The 26,738-nt window shown below is 32.6% G+C and overlaps 1 protein-coding gene and 2 non-coding genes across 3 annotated transcripts in view; all 3 read right to left on the bottom strand.

Moving 5' to 3' along the window:
- The window catches only part of LOC126885868 (zinc finger FYVE domain-containing protein 26 homolog), a 95,941-nt gene that overhangs the window by 32,297 nt on the left and 36,906 nt on the right, over positions 1-26,738 (bottom strand). The window contains exons 3-6 of the mRNA XM_050652640.1: positions 22,599-24,260; positions 20,356-20,454; positions 15,231-16,001; positions 7,176-7,426 (exon numbers count right to left, since the gene is read on the bottom strand). Coding sequence (XP_050508597.1) covers positions 7,176-7,426; positions 15,231-16,001; positions 20,356-20,454; positions 22,599-24,260 — 2,783 coding nt within the window. The remainder of the gene's footprint in view (positions 1-7,175; positions 7,427-15,230; positions 16,002-20,355; positions 20,455-22,598; positions 24,261-26,738) is intronic.
- LOC126887546 (U5 spliceosomal RNA) lies at positions 2,369-2,480 on the bottom strand. The gene has a single exon (XR_007699110.1). It is a non-coding gene; the product is annotated as a U5 spliceosomal RNA (small nuclear RNA).
- LOC126887545 (U5 spliceosomal RNA) lies at positions 4,912-5,029 on the bottom strand. The gene has a single exon (XR_007699109.1). It is a non-coding gene; the product is annotated as a U5 spliceosomal RNA (small nuclear RNA).

Genomic DNA, 26,738 nt, shown 5'->3' with positions numbered 1-26,738 from the left:
AATAATATTATTTACGTTTTTATAAGTTTTGTACATATTACATACATTTTTTAGCTCTGATAAATCCGAATTGACTCCAAAAAGTACGGATACGGTATGTCCTATATAACCTCACTATCGCAAATTATGTCAATAAATCTTTATTAACGACAAAACATATTTTTGTTGAACTATAAATGACATTATAAACGAATAACTAATGAATTCTAACAATTTGTATTCATTTATTATCACTAGAAAATAAAATATTCAAGTTTAACAAAATAATCATAATCCCATAAGAGTCAATACTAAAACGTCCTTACAAAACTGACAGCGTGTCACGTGACTGTAAATTTCTGTAAATAGAGGGGAGACGCACGGAGCCAATAAGATAGAAGTGATTGCAATTTTAAAAAGAAAAAATATTAATTATTATTATAAAATTCGCAAAAACGTTTTTTCAATAGCCTTTTTCAGTTATTTAAAAGCTACCTAAAATCTTCATTCTTCAAAATGTATATAGAAAATCTTTTTGAGATAAAAAACACCATAATAGACATACAAACTTTGAGCAGATGAAGCAGTTTTTTTTTTGCAAAATAATTTTAATATCTAATTTTTGAAAAAAAAAATTATAATTTTCAAAGTTATGCAGAACCAACAAAAAACTTTACTTGAAAATCTTTTACATAATATGCCATATGCCACTATCAGGGTTACCAGGTCTACTGATTTTTCAGCAGACCTACAGGTTTTAACTCCAATCTACTGATAACTGTATAAAACCTACTGATTTGAACTCCAATCTACTTATCTACTGAAAACTGTATAAAATCTACCGAAGAATCTAAAACGATTCAGTGCTCAAATATAAACCATTTCTCATTGATATTATACAACCCAAAACCCAACATCCAACAACGCATTAATCTTCTTTCGTTTCACTTCACCTACATTTCTATAAATAGTCGATATATTTGATGGTAAAGTTAGTGACATAGGATTTTCAGGGTAATAATGATGTCAAGTGCCTAGCCTAAGATAACAAGGGACTCTTTCGTTGAGAATTGTTTTGTTTTCAATAGACCATGTCGTGTCATATGTTTCCAATATCCGGAACTGTGTCGCCTCGGAGTTAATTTATGGCTTTATCTGATGGCCGGTTGCTCGAACGCTAATCAACAATGATCATTATTAAATATTTAATTACTGTCACCAAAACTGTCAATGTCAACTTTGTTTGGGTTGCTGAAAACATAATTAATTACAATTATGAGATTTATTATTAATTATGTTAATAATTATTGTTATATTAATTGATTATAGACTCCACAGACTTTTTAACAACCCAAACAAAGTTGACATTGACAGTAATTAATTATTTGATAATGATCATTGTTGATTAGCGTTCGAACAACCGGCCCTAGGTAGGTAGGTACTTTATATTTTGGTAAAAATGAAATGGGTAATTTTTGTCTTTTCTTTAGTTTAGTACTTACTGTTTCCAATTTCCAATAAGTGCAGAGCATGTTTTGTTAAGTTGTGATATTTAGACTTTGCGGTGTTGATTTTTATAATGAAATTTGATATAAGCAGTATTTACTTTGTTTTTAATTTATTAATTAGAAATGATTAATAATTAATTTCTATAATTTATTGGGAATATGCACTGAAGCACATAAAATGAGTTTATTTTGAAGTAAAATAAATAAATAAATGACAAAACGTCAAAATAAGCTTATTTTACAGTAAAATTGTTTTTTTTTGTAGTATTTTAGTATGTACCTATTTTAAAACTTATGAAGGTTTTAAAAATGAGATTTTGGCCGCGTCCGTAATATAAAGGTGGCCGTAGATACCAGTTCATAAATAAGGGAATCTACATACAGTAATTGGTTTGGACAATTTTTAAACTGGCCGTTAGTGAAGGTGGCCGATTTTAACACGTGGCCGTTAACACAGGTTTTACTGTATCCTGTATCATACATGACTTAATTAAATCTACTGATTGCTGATTTTTTGAAAGCAAAACTACTGAAGAAACCAAAACTGAAACTCGATTCTAGATCCTGACCCGAATATTAGCGGCGTGTAATTTGTGTTGCCTATATAAACTTGAATCGCGAAACGGGCTTTTGAATTTTAAAATTTTATATTTTGTATTGTAATCTTCTATATGTATCGGTGGCATATGTAGTTCACTATTCCTGCCTTTGTTCCTTTTTCCGCAATAAAACTAGGTCAATAGGTCAAGATTTAGACAGAATAAAAAATAAAAACACTACTGGCAACCCTGCACTATGCCAGCCATCCCTGAACAAACTATAGTTTTTACAAATTTTTTAATTAACTATAAGTTTTTATTTTATGTTTTAATTAAATTAAAAGCCCAACTTTCGTCAGGCACAAAAAATTGGTTATAGACTCATTTGAGTTGTTCCCCTCCACGGAAATCTTTAGTAAAAGGCGAAAGATTTATTCGCTCTGAAGCAGGGTTACCAGGTCTACTGATTTTTCAGTAGAACTACTGATTTGAACTCCAATCTACTGATCTACTGATCACTGTATAAAACCTACTGATTTGAACTCAAATTTACCGAGCTACTGAAAACTTCTACTAACAAATCTAAAAAATTTAAAACCCAACATCCAACAACGTGTTAATCTTCTTTGGTTTCACTTTACCTAAATTTCTAAAAATAGTCGGTATATGGGATGTTTAGAATTTGTCATGGCCATCAATAATGATGTCAAGTGGCTACTGTGGCTAGCCTTAAGATAACAAAGGGACTCTTGCGTTGAGAGAGAAAAATGTGTCACGTGTTTCCAATTTAGGACTACTCATACAACCAAACCCATCCGGTATTGCGACGCCTCGATATAATTTATGAGGTGATTTATGAGTATCTGATGAATAGATAGGTGCTTTATTTTTTGGTAAAAAAAATGGGTAATTTTTGTCTTTAGTACTTTGTACTTATTCTGTTTCCAATTTCCAAAAAGTTCAGAGCGTGCAGAAAAACTATTTATTCAGCAAATACAGTCCCGGCGCTAGGGTATGAGACGCCCGCCTGCAAAACTAGTTTAGGCGCCCTTTTAGGTTTTTTTTTTAATTAGTATTTTGTATAACACCAGCACAAAAAAACTCATTTTGGCGCCCCCCAAAAGGGGCGCCCGCCTGCAGTGCATCCCTTGCAGGCCCGTTATCGCCGGCCCTGAGCAAATAAATATTTTTTGATGTTTTCTGGCAATAGTAAAAATGTATTTTGAATTAAGTAAATGACATACGACATACCTACATTCTCCTTTTTGTGTCAATTAATTTAATTCAATAATTTTTTTGTACCCTGTATAAATAATTATCTTAATGTTTGAAGCAATAAATGTTTATTAGCAATAAATGTTCAAAATTATTTTATTCTAACTTTTACGCGCTCACTCTAATATAAAAGACCAAATAAATAAATATACATAGTATGTAAATGTCTGTGAAGGCTTTAAAAATACGAGATTACTTGGCTGCGTCCGTAATATAAAGGTGACCGTAGATACCTGGTCTGGATCCCGCGTATGAAAAAAACGTTGATTAATAGCAAGCTGAAAATTTGTTAATAGCTTAAGGGTGTCTAGTCGGATAAACTTTGATATATGGGAACACTGGAACAGGGGCAGTTTTAACTGTGGAACAGGTTAAAAATTTGAAACGGTCAGACCACGAAAACGGCACATTTATTTTGTCCGACAGAATAGACAAACTCTCCGAACAGAGATTAAACTTTCATGCAAAAATCAGACTGCTATTTATCACCTGTCATAATTCCTGTCATATGACATATTCTACATGTTCCACTCATTAAAACGCCCGTTTGGTGATAAATAGCAGTCTGATTTTTGCATGAGCGTTTCAAATTTTTAACCTGTTCCACAATTAAAACTGCCTCTGTTCCAGTGTTCCATATATCAAAGTTTATCCGACTAGACACCCTTAAGCTATTAACAAATTTTCAACTTGCTATTAATCAACTTTTTTTTCATACGCGGGATCCAGACCTATAAATAAAATAGATTGGAAGCATTTGAGATGTGGAACGTATCGAAGAATGCTGAGAATCTCCTGGACAGACAGAATAACCAATGAGGAAGTACTAAGGAGAATACAGAACAGCAGGGAGATACTGGATTCCATCAAAATAAGAAAACTTCAATACTTGGGTCATATAACACGTGGTGACAGATATGAACTCCTAAAATTAATTATGCAGGGAAAGATTCAAGGAAGGCTCAGCATAGGTAGGAGAAAAATGTCCTGGCTGAGAAATCTCAGAGAATGGTTTGAATGCAGCTCAACTGAACTCTTTCGGGCTGTAGTGTCGAAAGTGAGAATAACAATGATGATTGCCAACCTTCGTCGCGGAGATGGCACGTAAAGAAGAAGTAGATAGTAGATACCAGTTCATAAATAAGCGAATCTACATAATATAATTAGTTTGGAGAATTTTAAACTGGCCGTTATTTAAAAACTGTCCGTTAGTAGAAGTGGCCGATTTTAAGAGGTGGCCATTAACACAGGTTTTACTGTATTATAAATGGCTTAAAAAATCTACTGATGGCTACTGATTTTTTGAAAGCAAAACTACTGAAGACATCAAAACTGACCTGGCAACCCTGCTCTGAAGGGAAACCAGAGTAACGATAAAGGTGGCCAGAGTATAACCAGAGTATCGGTGGCATATTATGTAGTTCACTATTCCTGCCTTTGTTCCTTTTTCCGCAATAAAACTAGGTCAATAGGTCAAGATTTAGACAGAATAAAAAATAAAAACACTACTGGCAACCCTGCACTATGCCAGCCATCCCTGAACAAACTATAGTTTTTACAAATTTTTTAATTAACTATAAGTTTTTATTTTATGTTTTAATTAAATTAAAAGCCCAACTTTCGTCAGGCACAAAAAATTGGTTATAGACTCATTTGAGTTGTTCCCCTCCACGGAAATCTTTAGTAAAAGGCGAAAGATTTATTCGCTCTGAAGGGAAACCAGAGTAACGATAAAATTTGGTGGAGGATGTTTTACAGCGAAGAATGAGTTGCTAGCGCGCGGTACGAAACTGGCGACATCTATTAATAGAGAGCGCAAAAAATCGGTATTTTATAAAAGATTATTTTCCATTTAAATAAATTTGTAACAGCGTTGACTGATAAATATATAATAGGTATTATCAGTATTTATCAATTAACGGTATGATATTATTAATAACAGCTTTGTGTATTCCTTTATATTCAAATGTATTAATTAATTAGAAAAATGTGTTATTTTTTTAAGAGAATAATTTTCATAGTTAAATACCCAAGATATATTGAGAAAGACCAATAAACGTGAAAAATGAGTAATACATAGTTATAATATTTTAATCCCCATATTAAACTTTTGTTATCATGGATCATGGCCTATGATGTTTTTTGAACATTTAAAATAAAAGTTAAAGCTGATTTTAGTTGTTTGTTTACTTAAAAATGTTATAAAATAAAAATAATTACAAACATTTGAAAAACCCTTTCTTGGGAAAAAATTTTTGGGGGGTGGCTTATTTCAACAAGGGTAGAGGTTAAGATTTTGGGCTGAAATTTGAAATTGAAGGTTTATAGGCTACCCATCACCAGCAAACACTAGGGAAGATGGAGATTTTTAAACTTCAGTTTTTTTGGTTTCCTTCCATGGCGTTCGAGATACAGGACCGTAGCATATACAGGGTGTCCAGAAACTTTACCGACAAACGAAGACAGGAGATTCTTCAGATAATTTTAAGACAATTTAACCCAATTCACTTAGTCCGAACATGCTTCCTAAAGGAGCTAGAGCTCTTTGAAGATACCTTTGGATAAATATACCTTCTACATAGAAGATTTTTTTCTTCAATCTTTGAAGATGGCGACTTGTAATTAGTTTTTCTTAAATACCTCCAGAACGTTCTATTTAGAAAAACAAAAATTGGTACTCGTATTTATCTTCCAGATATAGATCTAATCCATCCATTGCGAATTTCTAGTACCGATCATAGGCGTCCGTTTTGGGTAGGGTAACGGGTATTTTGTCGCATAACTTTTTTATCTTTAACTTTTATGCATTATTGACACTGGATTATTAAATTGTGAGGTATTCTAGTACTAAAAGATACTCTTGCTTTAAGACGGTAGAACACACCGTTTTACAGAAAAATCAATTTGAAAATTTTTCGCTTTTTGAATAAAAAAAAATTAAAAAAAAACTGTTTAGAAAGACAAAAACTGGTACATTTATTTATATTCCAGAGATAAATCGATTTTATTAATTGAGAATTTCTAGTACTGGTCATAGGCGTCCCTTTTGGGTAGGTCAACAGTTATTTTATAGCCTAACTTTTTTGTCTTTAATTTTTGAGCATTTTTGACACTAGATTATTAAATTATGAGGTATTCGAGTACTTAAAGTTACTCTTACTTTATGTTGGTAAAATACATCGTTTTTTTTTAAGTTTTTTAAATTTGTTTTCAAATTCCAAAATCGAAAATTTTCAAATAGATTTTTCTAGAAAACGGTGTGTCCTACCGACTTAAAGCAAGAGTACCTTTTAGTACTAGAATACCTCACAATTTAATAATCCAATGTCAAAAATGCATAAAAGTTAAAGACAAAAAAGTTATGCGATAAAATAACCGTTACCCTACCCAAAACGGACGCCTATGACCGGTTCTAGAAATTCGCAATAGATGGAATCGATTCACCTCTGGAAAGTCAATATGTATACCAATTTTAGTTTTTCTCAATAGAAGCGTTCTGGAGGTATTTAAAAAAACTAATTACAAGACGCCATCTTCAAAGAGCTCTAGCTCTCTTTTCTAGCTATTTTCGGACTAGGTGAATTGGGTTAAATTGTCTTAAAATTATCTGAGGAATCTCCTGTCTTCGTTTGTGGGTAGAGTTTCTGGACACCATGTATAAGACGATAATTTGAAATGCGGAGGCATCGATATTTTGGCTGTAATCGTGCGCATTTGTATACGTTTTATATTATTTTATCAATTATAGCAAAAATGTAAATTATTGTAAATTGTAATAAATTAAATAAGTGTGAATGTAATAAACTAAATAATAAGTGTGTGTAAATAATATATTAAAAATAAAATAAAGCAAAGAACTCATTTCAATACTTACTTAGGGTATTCGGTTGTCTTCGAATGGTATTTCATAAGGGACAAGCACAGTGACACGTTAGGAGCGTGTTCGTAAGAAAATTCTTCTCTGACTATTGTGTTATGTGCATCGTCATCTGTTAAAATCCAAAAATCATATACTGCCGATTTGAGTGAAAGTGAATCATTTAGTTCTGATGTTTCGCTCTCTCCTACAGTTTGTCTGTAACAGTCCAAACAAACGCGGACTAAAATGTCATCATAGGTTGGAACCTACAAATAACGCTTTATTCATAAGAAAACAAGTTTATTTCTAGTGATTGTTAGGAAAATATTTATTTATTATTTATTGACGGACAGAAGTCCATTAGTACGTAATACAATTAAAATGTCACACAAACTAGAAAAACAATTCAAAATAAGATCTAGTACAAAATTGGTAAATACATAATAAACAATAATAAAATTACTTGCTCTCATTTAACAATTGAGAGCTAGTCCTATAATATAAAGTAATAAAATCTCAATATCTAAAAAATTTTGCAATTGACAAATACAACTTATCTTAGAACAAAGACAATAACAGTAATTGACAAATCAGTTCTGAAATTAAAACATTAAGTTAAATATAAATGTAATTGTGTGGAAAACGCAGTAAAGTCGTTCATAAAGAAATCAACATGCGGAGATAATGTGTTTGCTAATTTAATAGTTTTACAGAGATAGGAAATTGAACCATAGTTTGTGCGGTTAATGACTTCGTGGAAGGGGTCTCAGAACGGGCGGTTCTTGAGGGTACACGTAGACCAATTGTATTTAAGAGTGAGATACAGAATTTATGACCACGAATTAAGTTATATAAGAAGCAAAAATCTTTATGTTGACGACGACTCTGTAATGAGTCAAGTCGAATAATTTGCAATAAAGACTGATAACTTTGACCAGTGAAATGCATCTTATAAGCATAATAACGTAAGAATTTACGCTGAACTTGTTCGATTTTATTAATGTGACAATTATATTGAGGTGACCAAACACATGATGCATAATCTAAATGTGGTCTAACCAAAGAACAATAAAGAAGTTTTAAAGAACGACCAGTCGTAAAGTCATAGCTACATCTTTTAACAAAGCCAAGCATCTTTAATGACTTAGAAACCATGCTATTAATGTGTAGGTTGAAATTCAAGTTAGTGTCAAGAATAACACCCAGATCTATAACTGAGTCAACTAATTGTAACCTAGTGTCCCGTATATAGTAAGAAATATTCTCAAAGTTTCTCAGTCGAGTAAAAGTTATAGCATGGCATTTGTTTGCATTTAAGTCCATGCCATTAAGTGAGCACCATTCCAAAGATCATTAAGATCTGATTGCAAATTGTAGCGATCCAAATCAGAGATAATTATGTGAAATAATTTAAGGTCATCAGCAAATAGAAGAAATTGAGCAAAATTGAAACTTTTATTTATGTCATTTATAAATCAATTAAAAAAGATAGGTCGTAAGTGGGAGCATTGAGGTACCCCTAATTTAACTATGTATATGTATTTGTTATTTAATTGATTGATGTAATTAGTAAGAAAAATATAACAGAAGGTTAACACTAAAACTATCTCGGCACCATAATAAATGAAGAATGGACCAACAACCAGGAAATAAGAAGGCACATTGGAAAAGCTAGATCCACCTTCAACCGAATGGGTGCATTCTTCAAGTGCCTCTCTCTTGGTATAAAGTAAATGCTGCGATGGAAGGCAAATGGTAAATTGGTAGCATTTGAGATGTGGCTATATAGGAGAATCCTTTCGATCCTGTGGACTGACCGAGTCACAAATGAGGAAGTCCTCAGAAGAATCAAGAAGAACCGAGAGGTATTGAATACCATCAAATCTTGAAAGCTACAATACAAGCTACTCACCAAGCGATTGCCGGTATAAGCAATCCCCACTCACTAGCCAACAGCTTCGGGTAGATGAGCTAGTAAGTGTTAGGGCACTCTTTTGTCCAGAGACTGAGAAATCGGTCTCGAAGGCGGATGAACCCTACAGAATGGTCAACGGCATAAGGATGCAGAAGGCAACGGGGAACCACTGAAGTATATAAACACTATAATAAGAACTACGGGAAAGAAACACCTAACCAAACCTACAAAGAAACATAGGGTGTGGATGACACCAGACACACTAGAACTAATGGATGAAAGACGCAAATTGAAGAATAATTCAGAAAAATACAGACAGGTTGATAAGAACATAAAGCAAATAATAAAGAAGGCCAAAGAATCATGGATTAAAGAACAATGTGTAGAAATGGAAAACTATGAAAGAAAGTATGACACATTCAATATACATAAAAAAGTAAAAGAACACAGGAACCCAAAGAAGACATCAAATAAGTTTGCTTAAGGACAAAGACGGAAATATTATTATAGACTTAACAGAAAAAATTAATAGATGGAGTGAATACATAAGAGAATTGTTTGAGGACAACAGAAATAACATTGTCCAGGTAAATGGTGAAACGGGACCTGAAATCCTAGAATGTGAAGTAGAAATGGCACTTAGAAATTCCAAAATTGGAAAGGCAAATGGACCCGATGAGGTTCCTACTGAATTACTAAAGCTCTTGAATGATGAATCAATAGGTATAACATTGCACTTATTTAACACAGTATACAATACTGGTATTATACCTCAAGAGTGGCTGCTGTCTACATTAGTTACACTGCCAAAGAAATCCAATGCAAAAGAATGTTCAGAACATCGAACAATATCTTTAATGAGCCATCTACTAAAGATATTTCTAAAAATCATCCACAACCAAGTTCATTAAAAGTTGGAGTCAGATATTAGTAATACACAGATGGGGTTCAGAAAAGGACTAGGTACTCGAGAAGCTCTCTTCGGTTTGAATGTTCTTACACAAAGATGCCTAGACGTTAATCAAGAAGTGCATGCATGTTTTATCGATTTTGAAAAAGCGTTTGACAAAGTACGCCACGATAGGCTTACGAAGAGACATTCTTGAAAGAAAAGACATAGATAATAAAGATCTGAGAATAATTCTCAACTTATATTGGAATTAGAAAGCTAACATCAAAATAGAAAATGAGATATCAAAAGCAATAGAAATACGTAGAGGAGTAAGACAGGGATGCATTTTGTCACCACTGCGATTTAATGTATATAGTGAAAGCATCTGTCAGGAAGCCCCTTTGCAAACAAATGAAGGAATCGTAATCAATGGAGAGGTTGTAAATAATATTCGATACGGGGACGACACTGTACTAGTTGCAAGAACAGTAGACGAATTACAACGATTACTTACAAACATAAATATTGCTTACAACAATTATGGCATAAACATTAATATAAAAAAAAACCAAGTATATGGTCGTCAGTAAAATCATGACACAACCAGCACATATTAGTATAAACGGCATTCAAATTGAAAAAGTATCAAGTTACAAATACTTGGGAACTTTAATAAACGAAACTGGAGACCAAAACAATGAAATAAAAAGACGTATCGAAATTGCCAGGGCCACTTTCATAAAGATGAGAAAATTCTTCTGCAACAGAGATATAAGCATCCCTCTACGATTAAGAATGCTAAGAGGCTACGTATTTAACACGCTATTATACGGTGTAGAGGCCTGGACTCTCAAACAGAACAATATAAAAAATATTGAAATTTCGAGATGTGGTGCTACCGTCGAATGCTGAAGATGAGATGGGTTGAAACAATCACAAATCTTGAAGTAATACGAAGGATAGAAAGAGACGCAGAAATTTTGTTAACGATAAAACGAAGAAAACTCGAGTATTTGGGTCACCTGATGAGAGGTCATAAATACGCATTACTTCAAAATATAATGCAAGGAAAAATAGAAGGAAACCGGAATCCAGGCCGTAGAAGAATGTCATGGTTGCGGAATTTGAGAGAGTGGTTTGGCTGCACCACTAATGAACTTTTTAGGTCAGCTGTAAACAAGGTCAGGGTAGCCTTGATGATTTCCAATCTCCGATAGGAGTGGCATAAGAAGAAGAAGGCAATACTTTAAACATATTATGCAAAATGAATAGAGATATGCTCTCCTATAAGCCATCTTGCGAGGAAAAATATTTATAAACGGAGGTTCAGGAAGAAGAACATCCTGGTTAAAAAACCTCAGAACCTAATTCAACACATCTGTGCAGTTTTTGTGCACTGCTGCAGATAAGATAAAGACTGTCATAATGATTGCCAACGTATAGGAGTCTTCTTTTACATCAAGAAGAATATTTGAGAGAAAAGATGAGTCAAAAATTCAGATAGGTTATAGAGAAATCATTTATATTATAGCCCGCAAGCTCTCTGAGCATACCTCTCTCTCTCTCTCTCTCGTTAAATACAGAGTGAGTCTGTAATTTAGAATAAATTCAATAGTCCAAATACTAATTGTTTTTTTTTGAAAATGCTCAGACCTGTCGATTAGTAGGTATTTCAAATCGACATTTTTTATATACAATAACAATGTATACAGGGTGTCCCAATTTAGATATATGACGTCATCGTTGATTTTCTTAAATGGCAACACTGTCATTTTGATAGCTATTTTCTTAGGGTGTGTATAGTTATACATAACTGCAAAATATCAAATTTTTATTTCTTACCATTTACAAGATAATAAAAAATAACAAAGTTATGAAAAACAAGAGTCTGTAATTTGGAATAAATTCCATAGTTCAAATACTAATTCTTTTTTTGAAAAATGCTCAAACCTGTCGATTAGTATTTCAAATCGAAATTGTTTACATACAATAATAATGTATACAGGGTGTCTCAATTTAGAGATATGACGTCGTCGTTGATTTTCTTAAAAGGCAACACTGTCATTGTGATATTTTGATAGGGAGTGTAATGTTATACATAACTGCAAAATATCAATTTTTTATTCTCTACCATTTAAAAGATAATATAAAATGACAAAATTATGAAAAACAAGTAATAAAATAATAATTGAATTTAATTATTTCAAGGCTATGGGTACATAATTCGCAAATATTTTACGTGTATCCCTACTTTTTCTGTCTTTACACGGCAAATTACGTGTAGTAAAATTCACAATGGTATGGATATGTAAACATTACTAGAATGTCATTCTACTTGAAAATGTCATCATTAGTTTAAAGAGATGGCTTTTGAATGTTCTTGGATAACTGTTATTTTTATAATTGCAAATTATTAATTCAGTTAATAAATGTGATAATTTTTTCACTAACTATGTATTCAGTGATTGTAATAATTTATTTGTACAACAAAAACTAATACTCAATCGAGAAAAGGGGAAAAGTGTTAAAGTGATTTTTTAATAATATATTGTTATGGAACGCTTACAATTTTGAACATCTTTAACAACAAAATACTTGGATCACAGAATATATTATCCTGATGTATTCTCTGCTTGGATCTTCCACAAATAATACACAATAAATAACTTTTTATTAAGTTCACGTCTTAAATCAATTATTTATCAAATAAACTATATATCAATAATATTTAATCAATAACACAAAATATTCCCGATGCAATGTAGACAAGGCGGAAACGGCGAGTTGGTTGGGAAAAATATTCCCATGAGATATTTTTGCATAATCACATTCGTGAGACATCCCAGAATAAGGTTCAAGAAGTCGCCCACGTGAAAAGTGGGCCAATTTTTTTTTAACAATTTTTTTTTAATTAAATTGCAAAAATCAATTTTTTTGGCCTGGACTAATTTTTTTTAAGTTTTTTGGACTATTCTGGACAAAAAAGGTCTCCTATAATTTTTCTCTAAAGTTGGTATTTTTCGAGTTATAAGCAATTTAAAATTTGAAAAATGCGAAAATGGCCATTTTTAAGACTTAATAACTCGGTTAAAAATTATTATTATGAAAATCAGAAAGTGACTAAATCAAAGTTTAAAGTCGCCGCTACATGATCCTGAAGAAATCTGTGTCATTAATTCACTACTAAGCTGTTATTTTTAATTAATAACATTGAGCGGTTAGATCGTATTGACTCCGCTGTAAATATGAGTGCGAGTAAGATGCACAACTGAACTGCTGGAATGGCTTCTCTCTCGCACTCAGAATTTACAGCGGCCGCACACGTGCATGGCGCTTATTACTATTACTTAAAAATAACAGCTTAGTAATAAAATAATGACAAAAATTTCTTCAGGATCTTGTAGGGGGGGCTTTAAACTTTGATTTAGTCATATATTGAATTTCATAATAATAACTTTTAAGCGAGTTATTAAGCCTTGAAAATCGCCATTTTTCGTTTTTTTCAATTTTAAATTGCTTATAAGTCGAAAACGATCAACTTTAGAGAAAAATTATAAGAGACCTTTTTTGTCCAGAATGGTCCAAAAAATTAAAGAAAAAATTGTTCGAGTCAAAAATATTGATTCTTGCAATTTGATTAAAAAAAATTGTTAAAAAAAAATTGGCCCACTTTTCACGTGGGCGACTTCTTGAACCTTATTCTGGGATATCTCACGAATGTGATTATGCAAAAAAATCTCATGGGAATATTTTTCCCTTCGAACCCGCCGTTTTCGCCTTGTCTAATGTCAAATATTTAAAATTGTCACTGATTGTCAGTGTCTGACTGACAATATATTCTGAAAATTCGGCTGAGTGCGTTGTAAGACAAAGATAGATTTGGAAAATATTACCACGGCATTGTGTTCATTTTTTCGAATCCTGAAAAAACCAATAAATATTTTTGAAAAATTTAAACGCAGAATGAAAGACTAAATTATTACCGAGGGCCGAAAGTCCCTTAGAATAAATAAAAAGTTTATTTTGAATGAGATATTTGAAATTAAAAAGCACACTACATTTTCTCTTAGTTTTTCACCCCTGTTTATTAAAATAAACATTATAGAAGTTCTCAGTGACTTTCGGCCCTCGCTAATTACGTAATCGTTCATTCTGCGTTTAAATTTTTCAAAAATACATATTAGTTTTCTCAGGATTCGAAAAAAATGAATCCCCATTTGAATAGCATTGCAGCCGAAAATACGTACCGATCCTCTTAAGCAAATGCTCATAATGTTCAAAACGAATTTCGATCGCGTTTAGGATATTGTCAAATAGTCAATGGGCAACATTATGAGCATGTGCTTAATTAAAATAATTAAATTCAATTATTATTTGATTACTTCTTTTTCATAACTTGTTATTTTTTATTATCTTGTAAATGGTAGGGAATAAAAATTTGATATTTTGCACTTATGTATAACTTTACACACCCTATCAAAATAGCTAATAAAATGACAGTGTTGCTATTTAAGAAAATCCACGATAACGTCATATCTCTAAATTGGGACACCCTGTATACATTATTATTGTATGTAACAAATTTCGATGTGAAATATTAATCGACAGGTCTGAGCATTTTTCAAAAGAACAATTAGTATTTAAACTATTGAATTTATTCCAAATTACAGACTCACTCTACTTTTTTCTGCTTGCTATCTACATATAACAATATGTCGTCCCTAAGACTTCAACTTTGTCAATACAAAACAATTATGTGGTAAAAACCAATCGAATGGTAAGTTTTATCACGGGACTACTTTTTGAACGCCCCTTATCACTGCCTGAGCTCCGCGTCTGTAGAGCGATGTGGTTCGAAAATATTTTAGTTACTGCTTGTCGTCTCCATGGTAACCGCATGCTTTATTATTGGGTGCTATGAAATTAGCCCCGTATATAGTGGGGAAGCTTAAAGCATATGTAATTAATATAAAACTTAGTTCAGTTAGGTAAATAAATTTTAATGGAATAAAGTTTCAATACATAAGTGTGAATATTAATTACAATTAATTTCATGAGATAATCAATCAGTTTTTCTACGAATTTTCACCAGTTACCACTGGTAAGCACACAAAATTAAGAAAGCCAAACTGAAAGTTGTTAATATTGATAAGGTATATGATAGACACAATTGGAAAAATGTATTTAAGAAGGAATAATATAAATAAAGATAAAACATTAAAGACCTTAATTATTGCATATAGCAATTTTAATTTTAACTTACCAACATTCTATGCAACGAGCAGTTATAGCAAATAACTCTACCACATCTCCTACAGTGATGTCTTCGATTGAACATGGAAAACACGATCTTCTGACAACACATACACTCCAGAACTTCATTATTAGGTATCCAATCATCTTTGATGGGAACTTCATCGGGCATTACGAAATTTTTATTGTAGGGCCCCAAATTCAACGAATCTAACGACTGCATGAGCTTAAATTCAGGTGTTCGTAACAGTCGAGGGTTTGGCTGAGTAATTATTCGGAAGTCAAGAGTTTTTTCTCCATAAGTTCGTAATAACTCGTCTATTTCTTTGATAGATATAACTGCTGTGTCAAACTCGCTTTGAGATATTTCTAACTTAACTATGTTCAAAACTGAAGCTAATTTGTCCAATTTGGTATTCATAATCAAAATTTCTATAATACTCAGTGGTTCGTAGAGGAGACACAGCAACTGATCTTGTTCAAATGGAGAAAATATCGACAGCATCTTTAGACTAATTTGAACATTTCTTAAACTCTCATCGCTAACGTTATTCAGCAGATATTCTACGATGAAGTTCAGGTATTTCAAGTCTCTAAGCATTTTGATTGCATTATAACACATTCTTACGCTGTGTTTGAATGGTAGTAGGTCCAGTAAGACCTTTACGCGATCAAAAGGTGTGGACTGTTCAAAGATTTTAGCAAGGTAGTGTTCGTTGACTAGCTCCAACAGTCCTTCGTTTGGTGTGTGTAAATCAATAAAATCTAAGAGAAGATTTATCTGAAAAATAATGAAAAATATTTAAAAATTTTATATTTGAGTATACTTATAGTATATTTTCAAAATTGTAGACACTAATTTCTAAGAAATATAGATGATGATTCAGCGTCTTTCTTGATCTACCAGTAGTATGATACAATTAATACAAAAGATGGCATAACCCAGATATCCAAAGTGAAAGTTATCCTCCAACACCAAATTGTTCTATATGGTCCACATAATGTTCAGAAAAAAGTCACACCATTTTAAGCGTCGGGATTGGGGGGGTGGAGGGGAGAAATCGGTAAATTCGTAGTTTTTTACGTTTCTCGTCAATATTTCTAAAACCATGCGATTTAGCATGAACAACCTTCTACACAAAAATGTTCTAGATTAAATTTGAAATAAAAAAGGCCCTATGCATAATCCTTCTAAAATGAACGGTTCCAAAGTTACGGATGTAGTATAGTATAATTGGTCCAAAAAAAGGCCTAACCCAGACATCCAAATTAAAAGTTTTCCTCCAACACCAAATTGTTCTATATGGTCCACATATTGTTTAGTAACAGGTTACACCATTTTGAGCGTCCGGTTTGTGGGGGAGATGAGGGAGAAATCGGTAAATTAGTAGTTTTTTACGTTTTTTCATCAATATTTCTAAAACTATGCTTTAGCTTAAACAATGTTCTATACAAAAATGTTCTACATAAAATTTAAAACAAAAAAGGTCTTATACATAATTGTCATAAAATCAACGGTTCCAGAGTTACGGAGGGGGAAAAGTTGAGGTTTTCGATACTTTTTATATTTTTTGGGCAATTGATGGTGATTTTGGGTGGTATGGTTGACGTTTCTTCAAGTGCTTATCACTAACATACCATCTGAAATAGCAAAATTTTATTTACAAAACGCAATCATGTTAAAAAAAATTTCTTTCATCAGTAATAATACAAATATTATAAATTGCCCAGAAAATATAAAAAGTATCGAAAACCTCCACTTTTCACCCTCCGTAACTCGGAAACCGTTGATTTTATAACAATTATGTATAAGACCTTTTTTGTTTTAAATTTTATGTAGAACATTTTTGTATAGAACTTTGTTTAAGCTACAGCATAGTTTTAGAAATATTGACGGAAAACGTAAAAAAGCTACTAATTTACCGACTTCTCCCCCATCTCCCCCACAAACCAGACGCTCAAAATGGTGTAAATTTTTACTGAACAATATGTGGACCATATAGAACAGGGGTCGGCAATCACACTACAGGAAAGAGCTACAAAAAAAATCCCAAGCACCAAAGATCTACCTTGTTTTAAAAACCTTTATTATAGACGTACACTTAAGAGAACAGGAAAGAAAAACTAAACATGGTGAAAAAAAATACATACGTATTTTGTTTTAATGGGAGGATTGACAGTCCATCATGTCTGTTAGTTTTTTAACATCCGGTTGGTAGTTTGTTATTCCTAGTCTAATCACGAGTCCAAATGTTCATCCGTTAGTCGGCTTCTGTATTTGTTTTTAATGAACTTCATGTTTGAAAACGATGATTCACAAAGGTAGGTGGAACAAAACAGGGCACTAATTTTCAAAGCTACATTGACTAGGATTGGGTATTTCTGTTTGGACACTAGACACCAAACATTTTCTTTTCCGGCAACGCTCTTCAAACACAAATCATTCTGCAGTGTGACTATTTCTAATTCAGTCTCTGGTCTGCTTTCGCTGAAATGCTGTTCGATGGTTTGGGATAAGCTTTCTGCATCGAGGGGCATGTACGGAAAAGATACAAACTGAGCAATCGCTTCAATTTTGTTGAAGTCACTAAATCGGGTATCGAATTCATGCCTCAGTCTGGTCAACATTTCTATATGCCCCTCTCCTGTGTAAGGTTGAACGTTTACTACTTCTTTTTCGATTACTTCTTTCCGTGGACCATCGGATAATTTTCGGATTGAACAATTTTTTGGATAATTTCGGATAATTGAAGGGTCTATCTATCTACTTTATATATGTTTATATATGTTATATTTTTTATTTTATTCGATTCGCACGACGAGCGACTCGAACTAAGGTTAAGATCGACTGGTCGATCGCGATCGACCCGTTGCCGACCCCTGATATAGAACAATTTGATGTTGGAGGAAAACTTTTACTTTAGATGTTTGTGTTAGGCTTTGGATGTTTGTGTTAGGTTTTTGGACCAATTATACTATACTACCTCTGTAACTTTGGAACCGTTCATTTTAGAAGTATTGTGCATAGGGCCTTTTTTATTTCAAATTTAATGTAGAACATTTTTGTATAGAAGGTTGTTCATGCTAAACCGCATAGAAATATTGACGAAAAACGCAAAAAACTACGAATATACCGATTTCTCCCCCCCCCCCCCAAACCCGACGCTCAAAATAGTGTGACTTTTTTCTGAACAATATGTGGACCACAGAGAACAATTTGGTGTTGGAGGATAACTTTCACTTTGGATGTCTGGGTTTGGGTCTACTTATACCACAACTACAGTGATGTACACAAAAAATTATAATGTTATTCTGAATCTATTTTCTTGAGGCATGTTAATGAAATTTATTATTTTTATTGGAATACATAATATATTGAATGAATGAATATAGTGGAGAAAATGCAAACAGCAGAAACATTGTACAAAGAAATAAAGAGAAACGTCAAATAAAAAAATAAAAACTGCAAAAGAAAAATGGACAACAGAACAATGTGAAGAGATCGAAGAATTAAATAAAAACATGATGACTTCGATCTTCATAAGAAACTCAAGGAATTCACAGGCACGACATACTTACAGAAACCAAATAATCTACAAGGCAATACCGACTTAAAGCCCGGAAGAACAAATAAATATGTGGGAAGACTATTTAAATAACTCTTCTATGACATCAGAGAACCACCTCCATTAAATAAAAAAAAAACAACGAAGGTCCTCCAATACTGAAGTATTGGAGGATATATTATTATGTTACTTATTACTGAAGTCAGAAGGATAACATTAGAAATGAGTATATTAGGGGAAGTCTAGGTGTGGCACCAAATGATGCCAAAATGAGAGAGCATAGGTTAAGATGGTTTGGTCATGTTCAGCGTCGAGACGTTAATCACCCAATACGAAGAATAGCTGAAGTGCAGATTCCTGGAAAGAGTAGGAGAGGAAGACCAAAGAAGACCTGTGGGGAGACGATAAGGCAGGACATGTTGATAAAGGGGATTGACATTGATATGACCCAAGATAGAATTGTGTGGAGAAATGCAATTAGGGAAGCCGACCCCGCATAGGGATAAGGCAAAGAGAATGATGATGATTCGAGTAGGTGCAGTGGCGCACCTAGAATTTTCCTCTGGGGGGGGGGTTTGGCTTGGGTACAGAAATTTTTTTGTATAGTTTGTTAAAGACCAGTTACATTTTCCTACTATCCTTTATATGCCCTGGGAGGGGTTTTAACCCCCAGAACCCCCCTGGGTGCACAACTGAGTAGGTGTACTCATAGTACAGTTTCAAAATTGTAGGCAATAAATTCTAAGAAATATAGATGATGATTCAGCGTCATTTTTGGTGTTCCAGTGACGTACACAAAAAATTTGTAATATTGTGCTAAATCTATTTTCTTAAGGCAGCTTAATAAAATTTATTATTCTTATTGGAATACATATATTGAAGGAATGAATATAGTGGAGAAAATGCAAACAGCACAAAAATAATGTATTTATAAAGCCATAAAGATAACCATTAAACAAAAAATAAAAACTGCAAAAGAAAAATGGATAACAGAACAATGTGAAGACATCGAAGACTTAAATAAAAAACATGATGACATGACATCTTCATAAGAAACTCAAGGAATTCACAGGCACGACCTACTCACAAAAACCAAATACTAACCAAATCAGAAGACAATACTGATTTCAAGCCCGGAAACTCTTCGATGACATCAGAGAACCATCTACATTAAATAAAGAAAATGACGAAGGTCATCCAATACTGAAGTCTGAACTGGAATATGCTCTACGTCAACTAAAAAACAACAAATCTGCACGAAAAGACAAAATACCAGTTGGGCTACTGAAGTTAATCAACGAGGAAAACTTGGGCCTTCTCCTTGGCCTATTTAATAATATTTACAGTACATGAGCGATCCCTAAAAGATGGTTGGAATCCGTTTTCGTACTACTGCCAAAAAAGAACGCCAAATCATGCCAGGACTTCCGCCTAAAGTCTACTAAATAACATTTTGAATCTTTTGAAAATGGAGTTATTCCAACCTTTACGTGCTCACTGTGGGGCCTTCACCAGAGGGCCGGTAGGCTAAAATGGGCCAATAAATAGTATAAAAAAGGTTCCACTTACATCAGCAAACTCTAGAAGCTTCGCAATTACATTTTCTTTGTTATTTTCACACATCTTATATGCAGCATACCATGAGGTAACATCCAATTTATATTTAAGCTGAAATACGATAAAAATTTATTTGATTTTTAATAATAACAAAAAAAATTTAGTGATGATTCGATACCCGGTATGGATAACGTGATAGCTAAAACATGCATGAATATGAATGTGGATGTGCATGTTTTTTACGATGATTTTGAAAAAGAATTTAAAAAAAGTCAGACATGAAAAATTAGTCCAAATTCTAAAGACAAAAACATAGATAAAAGGGACTTACGAATAATAACTAATTTTTACTGGTATCAAAGAGCACAAATTGTAATAAATAACGAACCCAGTTCCGAAATTGAAATCAGGAGACGAGTTAGGCAGGAATGTATTATGTCTCCATTATTATTCAATGATATAGAAATATAGAGAATCCATTTGTAAAGAAGCATTCGTGAATGAAACATTAGTAAATGAAAGTGAAGGAATAATAATTAAAGGAAGAGCAGCATAAGATAAGCAGATGACACCGTGATTATGGCAAGCTGTGATGAACAACTCCAACTACTACTAAACAATACAAGCAGTTTCTGTAAAAAATGTGAACTAAAAATAAGTACAAAAAAGACTAAATATAATATAAAAAAAAAATATTAAATAATTCATTTGTAAAAGGTATAAAATTTTTATTAAAATTCCTTTAAGGGCTATATCATAGAACGTTTTCGATTTTCTTACAAAATCATCATCAGTGTTAAAAAACAAACAGGTTGAATGCTGAGCCACTAAAGAAATACCCTTTAAATGGTGTACAGTTATAAATGCATATTTGCTTGGAATTCTATGGGATGGATAAAATTTATAAGGAATTATTCCCTTTGGTAATGTATGACATTTCGATCAAGTGGGATGTAAAGTGAATTGTTTTGTCTCTACATGATGACAGTTAGATGGCAACTCTAGTTGCCATCCTACTTTACATTCAGGTGATGGGAATATCATATATTACCTAAGGGAATAATTCCTGATAAATTTTATCCATCCTATAGAATTTCAAGCAAATATGCATTTATAACTTAAGGGCACCCGAAGTCCCATTTAACGACAATGTTAACATTATGTCACATAGCTCTGTAACCAAAGCACTTAGAGACCTAATTTTTGTGTTATTTTGAAATTAGATGTATATTTTAGGGCCGTGTAGATTTCTGTAAAGTTAGAGTGAAAGAAACATTTATTTTAAAATTTTATACAACACTCTTACAAAAAAACCCAAAAAAGTTTAGATTTTATTTTTTATTTTACTTGTTTTTATATATTTTTCAATAAAACTTTACGCGACACTTGATACTTGATATTGTCTATCTACAACTACTGTAAAAATTTGAACTTTCTATCTTCTATGGATCCAGAGATATTTGACATCAAAAATTATAAAACTTGTATTCGGGAAATCGCAAAAACATAAAACACTCTAATGGGCTACAAAACTACTATTGTTCGTTTTTTAACCAAGAGGAGTGATTCAAATTTACCGCGCTGTATTGCTTGTTTGTAATTGGTCCAACCGCAGGCAAGTTTACTCCACTGTTATAAAATTTAAATACAAATACCCGGGAACCTGGATTTCAGAAAATAATGATCAAACGATAGAAATAAGTGCCAGGATTGAAATAGCAAGAAATGCATTTGTAAAAATGAAAACAATTCTCTGCAATAAAGACCTTAGATTAAAGCTTTGAGTAAGAGCTCCGATATGCTACGTGTTTTCGTTACTACTTCTCGATATACTTCTCAGAGTAGCGGTAGATAGAGTAAAGATATTGATATCCAACCTCTGATTGGGTGGCAGCACTTAAAGAAGGTGTTAGACGATGTTGAAGATGATGAAACAAGCTAACAGAAAACCCGAAGTAATGGAAATGTACCATCAACCAAGGTCCTGGTTGTAGTCCAGGAAATACGACCCCGAGAAACAAGCTGGCTGGAGCATGTTTAACGCATGCCTGAACATAGATAGACTTGCAATGAATATGCTGTTGGAAGATGAAGACGAAAAGCTAAGAAGGAGGCCCGGGTGGCCAAAAAGAAATAGTTGGAAGAGGTAAACAAGGACATTCGATTATTGAGTTATCGGGTTGGGAAAACAAAACCAAGGAACACAAAGAAATGGAGACAAATAATACAAAAATTAAAGCTATATGCATACCTACCGTTTCACATAAAGTAATATGTAGCAGCCAAATTTTAAGTTCTACGATCCTGCCATCTTGCATTCCATCAAATCTCGTTATTTCAGACTTAATACAATCCAAGCAAAAATCACCGGGCCATTCCTTTATATGGTCCAAAATCATACTTATCCGCATATCTCTATTGCCTATCAAGAGGACATATCTGTAATAGTCTGGTTCTACACCATCTTGAATAAGACTGACCAACACCATATCAGTCATGCTTAAGCAGACGCGGTTCTTCCGGCATTGGTCTTCAGGAATACAAGCTACCAGATCATAGACGCTCTTCCAATTGATGTATCCCAAGGTATCTTCTCCGAGCTCTTCAGCAGCTTCTAAGCTATCGCTCGAATTGTGACTGAGATGTAGATTACTTGATCTTTCGTGTAACAATATCCGATCGTTGATATAATCAGAAACCTTCTGGATACTTATTTCGTTTTGCAAAGCAGTAATAATAGTATTTTCGTTATAAACTCGCTGTAGAACTTGCACTTTTCTGAGCCCAAGGTAGTTCATGAACACTCTAACTCTAATTTCGCTAATGTCGATACTAACTCCCTCTACCATATACATTTTATTTAAAATATAAGCTAGCAGCCAATTTCTTTTTTGAATATAAGTTATTATACTTTTATTGGGAACATATAGATTGTTTTCTGGATATAATTCGTCTTTTGCAACATTTTCTTCAATGTGAAGATTGATGGTTGGAAAACAGTTGCCTACTACGTGGTATAAATAATCTAGCTTTAATTTCTCGAAATACTTTTCAAATTCACTTGGATCCAAATTTCTTTCGAACAAAAGCTTTCCCATTAACTCAGATCTGTTGAACACTAGTAAATCGAAGTACGAGCTGTTCTTTCCTCTTGAAACTATATCAGAAGTGTTTTGTTCGATGTACAGTACTCGAGAGAATGCTTTCAAGTAGTTGAACAACTTCAAAATATACTTGTTTTCCATTACTCGAGAATACGAGTTATCCACACACAAACTATTTAGTTTTAAGACTGTTCTATGACTAAGGTGTCTCATGTTCAAGTATCCGGGTTCAGAGAGCGTCAAATCACTCATAGCGTCATTAAAGGCTTGAGCAAATGTAGCAAAAAACTCTTCTTCTTTGGTATAAACGTTAAGATCTAGATGGTACTCAGGTAAAACTATAACCTCTCCAAGGCTGAGGTTTTTCTCTTTTCCAATTTCTTTGTATAGATCTACAAGCCTCTTACAAAATTTAGAATAATTCGAACAAATATTTGCGTCTAAGGAATTGTTTTCGCACGCCAGCTGCAGGATAATTTCGGAATTTTCATTATCTTGCGAGACTGTAATCGCCAAATCTAAGATATTCATGAACATTTCATTTTTTGAATGAAAGTGATTGAAAAATTTGTACTTCTGTGAGAGCTTATCGATGGTAGTATCGATTTTGGGATTGGTTACGATTGAGTTTTTCTTGAAAAAGATTTCTATTGTTTTATCTACACATACGTTTAATGTTGTTATCGATATCTTCGGATTTACTTTCTGAATTGCCTTGATCTTGATAGTTTTCTTCAATGTGTCTCTAAGGGAGATTAAGTTTTCACTGAACTTGATCTCGCTTGTTAAGTAAGGTTCTTCCAATGAGAATATCTAAAAAAAATGAAATTATGTTATTTATACTTTAACTAAAGAATTGTTCAATTTAAAATAAGAAAATTAAACCTACAATTTTGTAAAATAAATTGTATTAATAACAACTAAAGCTGACAGTTGATTTATGTGTTTTTAAAAGCTCAACAATAAAGATGGTTGTTAGTAAAAAAAAAGATCGAATAAATGTTTTAATTATGAGGGCTACGGCGATAGAAAACGATCTTATAGTGAAGTAGCCAACTTGTTCGACGATACTTTCCCAAACCATTCTGCTATACATAAGACGACGCGACGGTACAAAAAATTGTAAAGCACTTTAAGGTGATACAGTAGCCATCAACAGGTCGCTAAAACGCGTTCCAAGATTGCGGCTGTAATTTTGAATATTTTTTCGAGATATTTGGCACACGTTTTCATAATATAATAAAGAATGGCGGTACAGAGCCCAATTTGAAAAATATATTAATATGTGGAAATTACTCTCTAATTAAATACAATATTAAAAAAACGAGCCTGTACCGCCATTAAGAAGAACAAAAAATACACTTTCTGCGAATAAATTTTTTTATCCGATGCCTAGATTTTGTGTCATTTTGGAACTACTAATGAAATAAAAAATTTTAGTAGTTCCAAAATGACACAAAATCTAGGCATCGGATAAAAAAGTTTATTTGAAAAAAGTGTATTTTTTTGTTCTTCTTAATGGCGGTACAGGCTCGTTTTTTTAATATTGTATTAATTACAGAGTAATTTCCTCAGATTAATATATTTTTCAAAGTGGGCTCTGTACCGCCATTCTTTTTTATATTACGAATACGTGTGCCAAATATCCCGAAAAAATATTCAAAATTACAGCCGCAATCTTGGAACGCGTTTTCGCTACCTGTTGATTGCTACTGTTTCCTCTTAAGCAAACTGGACGAGTAAAAAATGACATACGAACAGGTGTACCAAAAACTGTTATAGATTACAATAAAGCTTTAAACTTTAGATTTAATACATAGTTTCGTTGAAGATCCTCATACATCTTAACGCGGAGCTGCACAAATACAATATGTAGATCATTCTTCAGTTTTGCGTGTATTACATAAGAATGCATTTAAACCCTACAAAATCCAGTTGTTGCAAGAATTAAATGAGGCCTATAGAATCAAAACCTGCTAGATCCATTTTATGAAATTTTTCAGGAGACTAAAAAACATTAAAAATGTATTTTTTTTTTTGAAAAATGGCTTTGGCAGATCCAATTAGCCAGACTTGTTTATGATTGATTGCAGATTCATAGTCATAAATTTCTTATAAACATAAGTACATTCTACAATATTATTTTTATAGATACATTGGTACATTGTGTAGCTTTTTTTTTATTTTGTTTTTTTTTTTAATTATTTTACTGTTTTTTTAATATATATTGTAATTTGTGCGAAACACTTTTTTTTACTTCTTTTTTTTTATTCTTTTTCTATTTTTGTTTCTATTTTTTTTTCTTTTTTTTTATTTATTTTTTTGTTATTATTTTATTATGTGTTTTTTTATATATTATTTTTTTTATTTTTTCAAACCACATTAACAAATTATGCCTATTATATTACGTTTACAACTTGTATTTACATAATTTTACATGTTTATAAATGAGATGAAGAATTTCCATATTATTTGTAAATATTAAAGCTTAAGAAGAACAAAAAAATACACTTTCTTCAAATAAACTTTTTTATCCGATGCCTAGATTTTGTGTCATTTTGGAACTACTAAAATTTTTTATTTCATTAGTAGTTCCAAAATGACACAAAATCTAGGCATCGGATAAAAGAGTTTATTTGAAGATAGTGTATTTTTTTGTTCTTCTTAATGGCGGTACAGGCTCGTTTTTTTAATATTGTCTTTAATTACAGAGTAATTTGCACATATTAATATATTTTTCAAATTTGGCTCTGTACCGCCATTCTTTATTATATTACGAATACGTGTGCCAAATATCTCGAAAAAATATTCAAAATTACAGCCGCAATCTTGGAACGCGTTTTCGCTACCTGTTGATCGCTACTGTTTCACCTTAATAGATACTTGACCTTTGAAACTGTGTAAAAAAGGGAAAACGAAAAATTTAGGATTTAGCAGGTTTTGATTCTAGACCTGGATCCCAAGTATCAAAAAATAGTTGATTAATAGCTTAACGGTGTCTAGTCGGACAAACTTTGATGCATGGGAACACTGGAACAGGGGAAGGGGAAGTTTTAATTGTGGAACGTGATTTTAATTGTGGAACATGTCATCCGGACCAGTTTATGATTGTGAAAACTAGCAGGTTGTTTTTAAGTTTATTCCGTAGCAAACTTTATATAGTGGGTATGTGAAAAAATATTTGTCCGCCAAACATATTGGGCTTTTAATAAGTCCGACACGTAGAACATTTCAAATGACAGGAATTATATTGGTGATAAATAGCAGTCTGATTTTTGCATGAGAGTTTAA

The sequence above is a fragment of the Diabrotica virgifera genome, chromosome 6, assembly GCF_917563875.1.
Source record: "Diabrotica virgifera virgifera chromosome 6, PGI_DIABVI_V3a".
NCBI lineage: Eukaryota > Metazoa > Arthropoda > Insecta > Coleoptera > Chrysomelidae > Diabrotica > Diabrotica virgifera.
Note: the sequence above shows the minus strand (reverse complement) of the source record. Positions and strands in the feature narration are given on the sequence as shown.